Source organism: Sorex araneus, chromosome 8 (genome assembly GCF_027595985.1).
Source record: "Sorex araneus isolate mSorAra2 chromosome 8, mSorAra2.pri, whole genome shotgun sequence".
In the NCBI taxonomy this organism is placed as follows: Eukaryota; Metazoa; Chordata; class Mammalia; order Eulipotyphla; family Soricidae; genus Sorex; species Sorex araneus.
The window spans coordinates 53,007,947-53,020,915 of record NC_073309.1 but is presented as its reverse complement, the minus strand read 5'-3'; the positions used below and the strand labels follow the sequence as shown (position 1 = coordinate 53,020,915).

The following is a 12,969-nucleotide window of genomic DNA, read 5'->3' as shown; positions in this document are numbered from 1 at the left end:
CATCTTCCCTGTGGGTAGTGCTAACCGCCAGGGCAATAGTATAGCGGAGGACACTTGCCTTGCACAGGGCCGGCCCAGGCTCCATCCCTGGCATCCCATAGGGTCCCCAGAGCCCCCCCAGGAATAATCTCTGAGCACAGATCCTGGAGTAACCCTGAGCACTGCCGGGCGTGGCACCAAAAAGAAATTTTTTTCTATTTTTCTTTGGCTTTTTGGGCCACACCCGGCAATGCTCAGGGGTTACTCCTGGTTCTGGGCTTAGGACTCACTCCTGGCAGTGCTTGGGGAACTCTATTGGATGCTGGAGAACCTGGGTCAGCCTTGTAGTACACCCTCCTTGCTGTACTATTGCTCTGCTCCCCCCAAAATTAAATATTTTAAAAAGAATTCATCTACTCACCATCCATCCCCTTTGTGTTCATACCTCTGCCCACATATTCCTCCGTCCATCACCTCTCCAGTACCCCTTCCTGCATCCGCCCAGCCCGTTCCCTTCCTGTGACCCACGCCTCCACCCTCCCTTCCGTGCATTTGTCTGTTATCCTGCCTTCCCAGTCCTTCCCACCGTCCCCCATCCCTCTGCTCGGGTAGTGTTCATCCCGGTCCACCTCCCCTCCCACTCCCCCATCCATCTGTCCGTCCTTTGACCTGCAGTCTTAAGTAGAGGCTTCTAGATCCCTGCCCTGTGCCAGGTGTGGGGAAGCCTCAAGCTCCCGGGTGAAATAGACCAAGGAAGACCTGCAGGGCCTTGTCCAGGTGGGACCAGCCCAGCAGGCAAAGCACTGGGCCTTGGGGAGCAGGGGACCTTTGGGGCCATGCTAGGATCCAGCAGCAGGAAGGACCAGCCAGGAGGGTGCGAACGGGTTTGGGGTGAGTTCAAAGATTGACCCAGTGGGGGCTGGAGCAATAGTACAGTGGGTAGGGCGTTTGCCTTGCATGCAGCCAGCCAGGGTTCAATTCCCAGCATCCCATATGGTCCTCCGAGCACCGCCAGGAGTAATTCCTGAGTGTAAAGCCAGGAGTAAGCCCTGTGCATCACCGGGTGTGAGCGGAAAAAAAAAAAAAAGGTTGACTCAGAGACTCAGCAGCTTGTGGCCAAGAGGTGAAGGGGGACATGTAGACCTTCTGAATTCATTCTTGGGGGTCTTGAACCACCCTACAGATTTGGGGACCATGAGGATGGCCAAGTAGGGGAGAAAGTGCTTGGTGCCACCCCCAGGGTCCCACTCAGAGGTTGGACCATTCATGCAGTGGCTGTGTGGCCCTGTGCAAGGGGCATCCTCTGAGGGGAGATCAAGAGGCTTCTGTCCAACCCCACTCTACACAGACACCCACAAAGTTGCATGGAAGCTTCCAGGCCCTTCAAGCAGGTAAGAGCTGGTCGCAGTGTCCAGCCCTGCCTGCCACCATCTGAGCCAGCCAGCAGCCCGCATCTGCTGAGGAGGCCCTTTTGAGCTGGGGGGCTTCATCATCTGTGTCGACCAGTTCTGGCATAGGGAGGTGATGGCTTATGATTGGGGCTAGAGTGATAGTACAGCGGGTAAGGCGTTTGCTGACCTGGGTTCGATTCCCAGCATCCCATATGGTCCCCCAAGCACCGCCAGGAGTAATTCCTGAGTGCAAAGCCAGGAGTAACCCCTAAGCATCACTGGGTGTGACCCAAAAAGCCAAAAATGAAGAATTTATGATCTTTGCAGAACAGAGATGGGAACAGCATTGTTTTTGGAAGGGAATTCAGGTCCCGGAGCAACAGTTCAGCGGGAAGGACTTACATAGCAAGGAGAGATTCCTGAGCACAGAGATGGGAGTCAACCCTGAGCACCATCAGTGTGGCCCCAAACACCCCCTTCCCCTAAAGAAAAGAAGAAGGAGGTTCCGCAGGGAGGAGAAAGCCAGACCCAAACTCGGAGGCAACATTAGGGGATGAGAAGTCACCGATCTTTATTGCAGGCTGGGAAGGAGCTTTCATGGGACACAGGCTAGGGGAGCACAGGGGCAAAAGGAGGGGGTCAGTCACAGCAGAGCCTGGGGCTGCTTCGAAGCCTGTGTCAGGGGGCGCCAGGAAGAGGCATGCTCTCATTTTCACGTTCCCACCTGCACCCGTGAGTTGGGGTTACCAGAGGATCGAGAGGGGGGTGTGGACTCTGAACCCCGCCTGCACCCCACGCCTAGCCACGCCTGTGGACAGCGATGCCCTCGGAGCAGATGGTGCCGTCACTTGTGGGTCCTGATTTCTGCGTACTCAGTGCTGGCCGCCGCCTGGACCGGGGCGCAGGGCCTGAGCCCCTGGAAGTTGAGCACTGCGTAGTGGAGTTCAGGCTTCTCCCTGGGACCCAAGGAGTCCATGGGGGGGTCTGGGGGGCCACCTGAGAGGTGCTCAAGCTGAAATCCCTGAGTGGAGAGGGGGAGGGGTCCAAATGGGGGTGCCAGAAGGGATCCAGAAGCCCCAGCAGGCACCTAAGACACGGGAGCCCTGGAGACAGCAATGGAGAGTTGGGGTGCCTGGTCCCCAGGTCACAAGAGACCTTGATGCTGATGAGGCTGGAGTGGAATCGATCCTGGTGACCCCTGTTCCTGCTCCAGTGAACTTCCTGTGAGAGGAGGGCTTGGAGCCACCGCCCACACTCCACATTCAGCTGTCTCATGGGAGAGGCCCTCACCCACCCCTGCACTCCTGAGCGCAGCTGAAGGCCTCCTCACATTGGCAGAGGCAAAGGCTGTGTGAAGGGGAGATGGGGAAAGACCCGGCCTCACACACGGCCGACACGGCTTTCTCTCCGGCTGAGGGTTCCTCCAGAACTACCGCAAAGCACCCCTGAGCACAGGGGCCAGGAGTCCTGAGCACCACCAGGGGTGACCAGAGCACAAAGCCAGGAGTCATTCCTAAGAACCACTATGAGTGACCCCTGAGCACGAAACCAGAAGTCAGTCCTGAGCATTCCAAGGTGTGACCTGAATTATTCTCTCCACACCAAGGGGGGAAAAAGAAGGGAGAAGGTCCAAGACTGCAACGGTGAAGCATTGGCTTTGTCCAAAATAAACCTGGCCTTTTGGACCGAAGAGAGAGGACAGCATGCACACAGCCCACCAGGGTTTGATCCCTGGATCCCCAAGCCCCACCAGGATCCCTGAGTGCAGTATCAGTGATCAGTGACCCCTCAGGATCAGTGATCCTTGAATGCAAAGCCAGGAGTAAGCCATGAGCACCGCCAAGTGTGGCCTCCAAACCCCCTCCAAAAAAACCCAGAAAACTTTGCATTTTATTCCAAGCACCCCTCAAGTTTTTGAGATGCAGGTCTCACGTGGGGAGGCGTGTGATAGGGACCATGCAGGGGGAGGAGGGGTCCCCATGGACAGAGGCCATGTCACTCACCCAGGAGGTTGGACCAGAAGGGGCAGGGGCCTCGTCCCGGCCAGCTACCTTCTCAGGGGCCCGTTTCTTGCAGGCCTTCACACTGGGGGGAACAGGACTCTCAGCTACTTGGCTGGCGTGGCTGGGAGGGGCCCCTCTCACTCCACCTCTGTGAGAAGGCCAGAAGGGCCGACCCAGGGGCAGAAGTGGGGCCAGGGGGCCTGCTGGCTGCCTTTTACGCGGTGCCCACGGGCACACAGCCCTGTTTCCACTTCTGCACCATCCCAATCCAACTGCCCGGGGTCCCAGGAATTGGTCCAGGCCCAATCCCTGACAGTGGCCTCCCGGAGGACACTCACGTGAGGACAAGGAAGCAGAGACACAGAGCGAGCAGGCTGGCAACACCAGCTCCACCGACGGCTCCCAGGACAATTCCTCCCGAGAGCCCAGGCTGCCCTGCAAGTGAGAGGGCTTCAAGATGCGTTTGCTCCAGGCTGCCAGGGAGCTCCTCATGCCATTGATCCTAGGCTGCCTCCCACATCCCCCCACCCCAGTCCCCATCAACCCCCACCTGGCATGAGCAGAACTGAGGCACTCTGGGACCCATGGACATTCTGGGCCTCGCAGCGGACCGTGAGGCCGGTGCCAAAGCCCTCCCGGAGGCTCAGAGAGCTGTTGGCCCAGGGCCCCTGGGAGCTGGAGGTGACCTGGAAGGAGGCGTTGCTGCGGTTCTCCAGCAGCAGCCCCTGATCCAGCCACCAGCGCAGGGCAGGGGCGGGCCGGGCGTGGGAGGAGCAGCTACAGTGTAGGTCCTGGGCCTCCCAGGAGCAGGAGGGGCCCAGCAGCTGCGGGGAGGCTGTGGGAGGGAGGGGGAGCGTCAGGTGCGTGGCCCCTTCCCAGGACCCAGGTGTCTCCCCGTAACCCAGGGTGCCCATCCTGGTCCCCCACTCACTGCCCACAAAGAGATGCAAGGAAGCGTGCAGGGAGCCCCTGGGGTGCTCCGCTCGGCAGGTGAATTTGCCTTCATGATTCTGCTCCACGGGGTGCAGCGCCAGGACCCCGGCTCCTGAGGACTGGGCGGGAGGTAGCAGCCTGCTCCCCCAGACCCAGCTCAGCCTGGGGGGAGGGTTGCCGTGGGCACCACAGACCAGGACCAGGGATGCGCCTTCCTTCACCACGATGGAGGAACCGTTGTCCAGCTCTCTTCTTTCTGGGGCCACAGAGAGAGACAGGCAGGAAGTGAGAACTCCTTGTACATTATGGGGCGGGGGGCGGGGTGGGCACACCCAGCAGTACTTAGGGTTTACTCCTGGCTCTGTGCTCAGAAATTACTTCTTTTTTTCTTTTTGGGTCACACCCAGTGATGCACAGGGGTTACTCCTGGCTCATGCACTCAGGAATTACCCCTGGTGGTGCTCAGGGGACCATATGGGATGCTGGGAATCGAACCCGGGTTGGCCGTGTGCAAGGCAAAAACGCCCTACCTGCTGTGCTATTGCTGCAGCCCCTGTGCTCAGAAATTACTGGCAGAGTTTGGGGGACCATTTTGGTGCCAGGGGTGGAACCAGGGTTGGCCGTGTACAAGGCAGGCACCCTCCCCGCTATGCTATCACTCCAGCTCCTCTAAAACTCACATTGTGTCCCCCAAGAGAGACCTGTGCCCCTTAGCCATCACTCCACCTCTCCTTTGCCCTAAGCTTTTTTGGAGGGGTAAAGTCCTCGATAGTGTCAGGACTTACTCCTGGCCCTGTGCTCAGGGATTCTGGAGGCACTCGGGGATCCTATGTGATGCCAGGGATCGAGTAATGACTGTGCCAGGCCAGCTCTGCACCCCCTGTGTACTCTCTCCCTCCTTCCCTTCCTCCCTCTCTTTCTCCCTCCATCCCTCCCTCCCCCTCTCCCTCTCTCTCTCCCCCCTCTCTCCCTCTCCCTCTTTCTCCCTCTATCTCTCCCTCTTTCTCCACCTCTCTCCCTCTTTCTCCCCCCGTCTCTCTTCCTCCTTCTCACTCCACTCCCCATCCCAGCTCTCAGGCACCCATGCCACCCCCACATCTCTGAACCTTCTGGACCGGACTGGTCTGGTCTAGTCTAACCCTGCAGGCTCGCTGTGTATCACATGCCCCTATTGTCTTGCTTCAGGTCACACCTCAGGTGGTTCGCACCTCGACCCTACTGGTCAGGTTTGCACCCCTGTAGTTGTGTTTCCCGTGTGCTTCTTATACTGGGCGGCTCCCCAACAGCATTCTGCAGTCCCGCTCAGCATGCTCGGGGCTTCTGGCATGAAGCCCAGTGGAGCCAGAGATGGTGCTCAGGGCCTCTGCAGGCTGAGCTCATGCTCTAGTCTTTCGTTTTGTTTTTTGTTTGTTTGGGGGCCACACCCAGCGATGCTCAGGGCTTGTTCCTGGCTCAGCACTCAAGAAAGCTGCGCACCAAAAGTAGACTATAGACCGAACATAATGGTCACTTAATACCTCTATTGCAAACTACAACATCCAACAGGAGATCAAACAAAAGGGAATGCCCTGCTGCAGAGGCAGGATGGGGTGGTGGAGGTTGGGATGGGGGTGGTGGGAGGGATACTGGGATCATTGGTGGAGGAGAATGGGCACTCGTGGAGGGATGTAAACTAAATACAAACATGAAAGTTCATAAGTTTGTAACTGTACGCCACGGTGACTCACTAAAAAAAATTTAAAAAAGAAAAAGAATTACTTTTAGTTGGGGCTGGATCCATAGTACAGTGGGCAGGGCATTTGCAGTGCAGTGCACTCGCTCCTAGTGGAGCTCTTGGGGACCCTATGGGGTGCCAGGAATCAAAGCCGGATCAGCTGTGTGCAAGAAAACTATTCTAGGGGCTGGAGAAATAGCACAGCGGGAAGGGTGTTTGCCTTGCACGCGGCCGACCCGGGTTCGATTCCCAGCATCCCATATGGTCCCCTGGGCACCGCCAGGAGTAATTTCTGAGTGCAGAGCCAGGAGTAACCCCTGTGCATCACCAGGTGTGAACCAAAAAAAAAAGAAAAATAATTACTCCTGGTCGTACTCAGAGAACCATGAGATGGGTTGCCAGGAACCATGGAATGCTGGGGACTGAACCCGGGTTGGCCACGTGCAAGGCAAAAAACACCCTACCTGCTGTACTATTGCTTTGGCCCTGACACTAGCCATCTTAGTTATTTCTCTAGCTCCAGGGTCAAATGGTTTTATTTTTGTCCGGAGGGCACACCTGGCAATGTTCAGGGGTCAGTCACTCCTGGCTCTGCACTCAGGAATCACTCCTGAAAATGCTCAGGGACCATATGGGATGCTGGGGATCGAACCTGAGTAATTCACTTGCAAGGCAAGTGCCTTACTTGCTGTCCTATGGCTCCAGCCCCAGGGCCAAACTCTTGTTCAGTGCTGCCAAGTACTCACGCACAATGCAGGGGGCCACTCCCTGTCTTGGGGGCTCAAACCTGTCTTGCTACGCTGCACCCAGAAATTGCCGGCAGTGCCGGGGACCCCAGACGGTGCAGCGACCAGGAGCACCTGGGACAACCCTAGGACTAGAAATTGCAACCAAAAGTTGCTGGCGGATGTGCTGTGCCCCCGCTTTGCTCTTTCACAAGCTTTCTCTGGCCACCTGCCCTTAGCACGGACTTTCGAAGCTCTGGGCGCACAAGGCGGGCTGGTGAGGGTGGCATTCCCTCTTTGGGCTGACGATGCCCAGCGCCCTGCACAGTCCATCCCTTCCGTCCAACCCCACAGCCTACCTGCACAGTCTTCTCGGAAGACGCTAAGGGTCAGGTTCTGGGGCGCATCTAGGAGAGAGACACGGTGAGGCTGGCTCCGGGGTCCCTCCTGGCTCTGCACACAGGAATCATGCACAACGCAGAAACCACAAACAGGGAGCAGAGCCACCAGGTTGCACTCACAGGACACATTGAGAGTGATGGTCCGTTCTGTGCTCACGTTGGCTCCCAGCACAGTGACCCGGCAGGTGAGCTGGGTGCCGTGGTCCTGCGGGCGGGGGGCCAGCGAGATCTCGGAGGAGTTGGTGACCATGCCCAGGGGCCCAAGAACCTCCCCATGCCAGGAGACGATGGGCGGCCCCCCGTGGGCACATGCCCCAGGCAGGGAGCACCTCAGGCTGCTGCTCTGCCCAGACGCCAGGGGCTGGTCGATGTGGATCTCAGGGGTCTGTGTCAGCTCTGGGGAGCAGAGGGGAATAGGTGGGCTGAGGGGCACTGCCAGCGAGGACCCCACACTCCTCAGCCACCCTTGCACCCCTCTCTGGCACACCCGTCACGCTCAGGACCAGCAGGTTCCTGGCCCTGGCCGAGAAATTCCTTTGGCCCAGCTGCAGGTAGTAGAAGCCACTCTCTGTGCGCCGGGGCGCCTCAATGCTCAGTGTGCAGTTGTGGGCTCTGGGGTCGCCAACAGGATGGAACGAGGACTTGACCTTAACCTGGGCCTTCTTGGTGGGGCCGCTTGTGGCCACCAGGACATAGTCCTGACCATTCTGGTGACTTTCATTCTTGCGGAACCAGTAGAGGGGGGTGGATTTCGAGTTGTTTCTGCCAGCCTTGTGGAAGCTGAAGGAACAGGGCACCAGGGCACACAGCCCTTCCTGCACCATCACCAAGCCCTGCAGCTGCACCTGGTACTCTGGATTCTTCAGCAATGCCGACCCTGGGGAGGGGGAGGGACACAGAGGCTCAAAGGCCACACCCAACACCAGCACCCAACAGCACCCCCAACTCACCTGCCCCAAGCTGGGGTGGCAGCAGCAGCAGCAGAAGCAGCATCCCCAAGGTTGAGGCGCAGGAGCTGGACTGTCTGGGGGCTGCCCAGTGTCCCAAGGGTGCTGCAGCTGGAAGCTTCTGGGTCTGGGTGACGGGAACTGTGACCATTACAGAAGGGGAAGCTTGGCAGCCTCAGATGACCGAGAAGATTTCCCACTTCCCTCTTCTTTTTTTTTTTTCTTTTTGGGTTACACTCAGTGATGTACAGGGGCCATTCCTGGCTCTGCACTCAGGAATTACCCCTAGTGGTGCTGAGGGGACCATATGAGATGCTGGGAATCGAACCCAGGTTGGCTGCGTGCAAGGCAAATACCCTACATGCTGTGCTATCGCTCCAGCTCCTCAGAGGGGAACAGTGGACTGGGAAGTGACCAGAGGGCTCTTTCCCTAAAAATGGGAAGGACCTCCGCAGCACAGTCTGGAGAGAAGGGGCTTCCCTGGGCTTCCAGTGAGGTGCTGGGCACAGTATTAGGCTTCACTCTCTTAACCATGTGTGCATTCATTCACCCATTTAGCCACTACACCTTCATTCATTCACTTACCCACTATGCATTTATTCAGTTACCCACTACGCATTCATTCATTCACTTACCCACTCATGCATTCATTCTTCCACTTGCCCTCTAGAGCGTTCAATCACCCACACATTCATGCATGCGTTCATTCGTTCACTCATTAATTCATGCATGTATGTATTCACTCATTCATGAAGACATTCATTCATTCTCTCATTGCCAGACAAATGCTACTACATGCAGGGATTGGGACTAAGATTTTCTCACTCCTTCCCTGGAGAGCCTCATGCTATTGTGACTCCAACCCAGACAACTCTGGGAATCCCTAAGAGCACAAAGCTTCCCTGTCTTCTTGGGCCCCCTTCTGCTGTCCCCACAAGCCTCTGGCTCCATACTGAAAAGCTGGGCAGTGTCCCAGAAGAGCCTCACTCTCAGGCCATATGTTCTGAGCCTGAGCAAAATAATGTGTGTGTGTGCAGGTTTTTGTTTTGTTTTTGGGCCACACCTGGCAATGCTCAGGGATCACTCACAGCGGTGCTCAGGGGACCTTATGGCATCCGAGGATTACACCTGGGTTGGCCACATGCAAGGTAATCGCCCTCCTCTGCTATGGCTCTGGCCCTGTTTTTTTTTGATCCACACTTGGAGATGTTCAAGGCCGACTCCTGGCTCTGTGCTCTGCTCAGGGATCATTCTTGGCAGGGCCCAAGGGACCCAGGGACTAAACCAGGTTGCCTGAGTACGAGGCGAGTGCTGTCCCTTCTCCACTGTCCCTCCAGCCCTTTCCCTTTGTGTTTGTTTGTTTTTGGGCCACATGGTGGGGCTTGGGTGTTGCTCCCACTTCTGTGATTAGAAGTTGCCCCTGTGGTGCTCTGGAGCAGTTGGGTGGTGCTGGGGATGGTGCCTGGGACCCCGTGTGAAAAGCCTGTGTGCATGCAGCCTTTCATGTGCCTTCTCTGCTGGCCACCGTACCTTTTCATCTCTGGCCTATCACTGGAGTGGCACCAGGAATCCTCCTGAGGGCTCAGTCCTACGAATGAGTTGTCGGGGCTCCTGCAAGCCTCCCTAGGTGGGGGTGAGAGACCCCACCAACTACACAGTGGCCCTAAAGTTGCTGAGCAAGGGAAATAGGGGACATTGTGCTGAGCTGATCAAAAACTTGGAAGCAGAAGTGGGTCAGGCTCCTCCCAGCCCACCACCGAGATGTTCTGCTTCCTGTGTCCATAGCCAGGTCCTCACTTCTCAATTGTGTCTCCCAAACATGATGCCTCTGAACACTCAGAGGAGGGCCTGGAGCATCATACGTGTGTGCCATGTGCTCCAGCATAGAGAGACATGTCCCTGTCCCCACTTAGCATTTAGGTGGGCGTGCTCTGTAATGCTCAGGGGTTATTCCTGGAGTGACCCCTGAGAGTTGGGTGGAATGCAAATCAAGCATCTTACCCCCTGGAACTCCAGCCCCTCTCCTGGGCTTTTTTTGGGGGATGTGAATTGGGGTCACAGCAAGGATTCTCAGGGGTTCCTCCTGGCTCTGCTTTCAGGGGTCACTCCTGGCAGTGCTTGGGGATTCAATTGGGATCCTGGGGATTGAACTTGTGTTGGCCACAATGCAAGGGAAACACCCTCCCCCACTGTACAGTCGCTCCGGCCCTCTCTGGGCTTTTTAAAAAACTTGGCCACCAGCAACATAGAACAAGAGATTTCAAGTTTTTTCTTGAACAGTGCTCCCCATGGAGAAAAAGAAGTGGAAACTGATCATAGAAAATGTAGCCATGACTATTCATTAAGCAGGCACGAACTTGGTGGCGCGGGAAGGAGGGGGGAAAAAACTCTATGTACTTAAAACAACGGGACTTCATATCTCTCCAGTTTCAGCAATGGAAAACTAATTATCAAATGCTGCATGGGCAGTAGGGCTATCTTTCTTGGGGGAAAACTCCAACAATAGTGAATGTTGTGTTGAAATATGGAATGTAATCAAGGTAAAGTGAAAATGAAGTGAAATTTATCAACTAAGCAGGCAGGGATGGGGGGTGGGGGGCGGGGGGTGGGAGGTATACTGGGGTCTTTGGTGGTGGAATATGGGCACAGGTGAAGGGATGGGTGTTTGAGCATTGTATAACTGAGACATAAACCTGAGAACTTTGTAACTTTCCACATGGTGATTCAATAAAAAATAAATAAAAAAAAAAGAAAATGTAGCCATGAACAAGCAGAGGGAAGTGAGTCAAAGTGACAGCGATGATGACATGTGTAGCCAGCCTCCATGTCATATCCTTGTCATTGTCACTGTTTGAGGCCTTGTCCTGTCAGGTTCTTCATGAATGCCACTTCTCAGCAGCTGAATTACAAGGACACAAACCATGGTGGTCGCTGGAGGGAAAGGGGATGAGGGTGGGAGGGATGGGCATAGGGGCCTTTGTGGGGGGCAGGACAGCTCCTGATCTTTGGTGGTGTGGGTTATGGGTTTTGTGGTGAGAACACATGCAGTGCACTTACTCCTAGTGGAGCTCTTGGGGACCTTATGGGGTGCCAGGAATCAAAGCCGGATCGGCTGTGTGCAAGAAAACTATTCTAGGGGCTGGAGAAATAGCACAGCGGATAGGGTGTTTGCCTTGCACGAGGCGAGCCGGGTTCGATTCCCAGCATCCCATATGGTCCCCTGAGCACCGCCAGGAGTAATTCCTGAGTGCAGAGCCAGGAGTAACCCCTGTGCATCACCAGGTGTGACCCAAAAAGCCAAAAAAAAAAAAGAAAAAAGAAAACTATTCTACCAGATTCTCTGGCCCCCTAGTTTAATATACATATATATCTGTTCGCCTGGGTGATCCCTGAGTGCACAGCCAGGAGTAACCCCTGAGTACAGCTGGGTGTGGCCCTGAAAAAGAGATGTGTGTGTGTGTGTGTGTGTGTGTGTGTGTGTGTGTGTATGTGTCCTCTCGGAGCCTCCTGGCCTGTTTGGTGATGTACTTGGTGAGTCTCTGAAAAGTGAGACTCAAGAAAAAAGCCAAAATTGTGTCATAACAATAGCCAAGGGCTCTTGCCTTGCACATAGCCCACCCAACTTTGATCCCCGGCATCCAATCTGGTCCCTTGAGGGGGCCTGAGCAATAGCACAGCGGGTAGGGCATTTGCCTTGCACGCGGCCGACCCGGGTTCGATCCCTGGCATCCCACATGGTCCCCCAAGCACCACCAGGAGTAATTTCTGAGTGCAAAGCCAGGAGTAACCCTTGAGCATCGTTGGGTGTGACCCCCCCCAAAAAAAGGAAAAAAAAAACCCATCTGGTCCCTTGACCACCACCAGGAGTAATTTCTAAGCGCAAAGCGAGGAGTACACCTGAGCATTGCCAAGTGTGCCCGTCCCCCCCCCACATACACACACACATACACGCACACACACACAAATCCCAGAAAACAAGAAGGCTGAATCCAGCCTTGCTGGAAAATGGGTACCTCTGGGCGTGGGACTCATAGGCACCCGTCCAGCTGGCTGGCTGGGCCCTGAGTCCAGAGCTCCCCAGGAGCACGGCAGGAAAGCTGAGACTGGAAGTTCTCAGACAAGGACTCTGCGGTGACTTCCCCACAGTCCTTCCAGGCTCAGAGAGGCTGTGCCCTTCAGCTGGAGCACTGGAGGAGGTGGACCACGTTTGGGGACAGGAGCCCAAGGGATCCACCACCACCATCATCCACAATTGAGTGGCTGAGGGGATCTGTTTCTCTCCCACAGATGGGATCTAAGCAGATGTCATATCCTCGAAGAAACTATAGAGAAGTTAGGCCGTTAATAGCGAAGGAAATTGGAGCCTAGAGAGGCTAAGTGAGCTGTCCAAGGTCACACAGCATATTGGATTCCAGCCAGAGTGGGCTATATGACACTGACGCTGGGTCCCTCCATACCTATTCCACACTGTGGTGAACTCAGACTCTTGCCTGTCCTGTCCTATGCTGGCATGCAACGGGGAAGACTTGGTGGGGCCCTCAGAACCATTTTACATGCTGGGGACCCCAGAGGGTGACAGGGGTCTTAGGATTAGGGTATCCCTCCAGATGGCCCTCCTGCTGCACTCAGCTGGACTGACATCAGGATTGAGGACGCAGATCCTCGTGGAGGAGCCAGATCAGAAGAAATCACCACTAGGACTGGAACCTGCTCTCAGCAAAGCCCATCTCGGTGGGGGTGCGCGCCCCCTGGCAGCCGGGTCCTACTGAGGCCGAATGTTTGTGGGCACGTGGATTAGTTGGGGAGCCCAGTCTGATATGACATTGCTTGGAAACCAAGCATTGCTGATCATGATATGGGCTAAGAAATCGCTCCA

At 55.8% G+C, this 12,969-nt stretch overlaps 1 protein-coding gene across 1 annotated transcript; it reads right to left on the bottom strand.

The window, feature by feature from the left end:
* Positions 1 to 1,930: 1,930 nt before the first annotated feature.
* LOC101544475 (sialic acid-binding Ig-like lectin 5) lies at positions 1,931 to 8,209 on the bottom strand. Its single transcript, XM_004619755.2, has 9 exons — positions 8,097 to 8,209; positions 7,634 to 8,023; positions 7,267 to 7,542; positions 7,105 to 7,152; positions 4,305 to 4,562; positions 3,924 to 4,208; positions 3,712 to 3,808; positions 3,374 to 3,455; positions 1,931 to 2,391 (listed from the first exon to the last, which is right to left on the bottom strand). The coding sequence occupies exons 1-9, from the start codon at positions 8,137 to 8,139 to the stop codon at positions 2,215 to 2,217; spliced, it is 1,656 nt and encodes a 551-aa protein (XP_004619812.2). The 5' UTR covers positions 8,140 to 8,209; the 3' UTR covers positions 1,931 to 2,214.
* Positions 8,210 to 12,969: the final 4,760 nt, after the last annotated feature.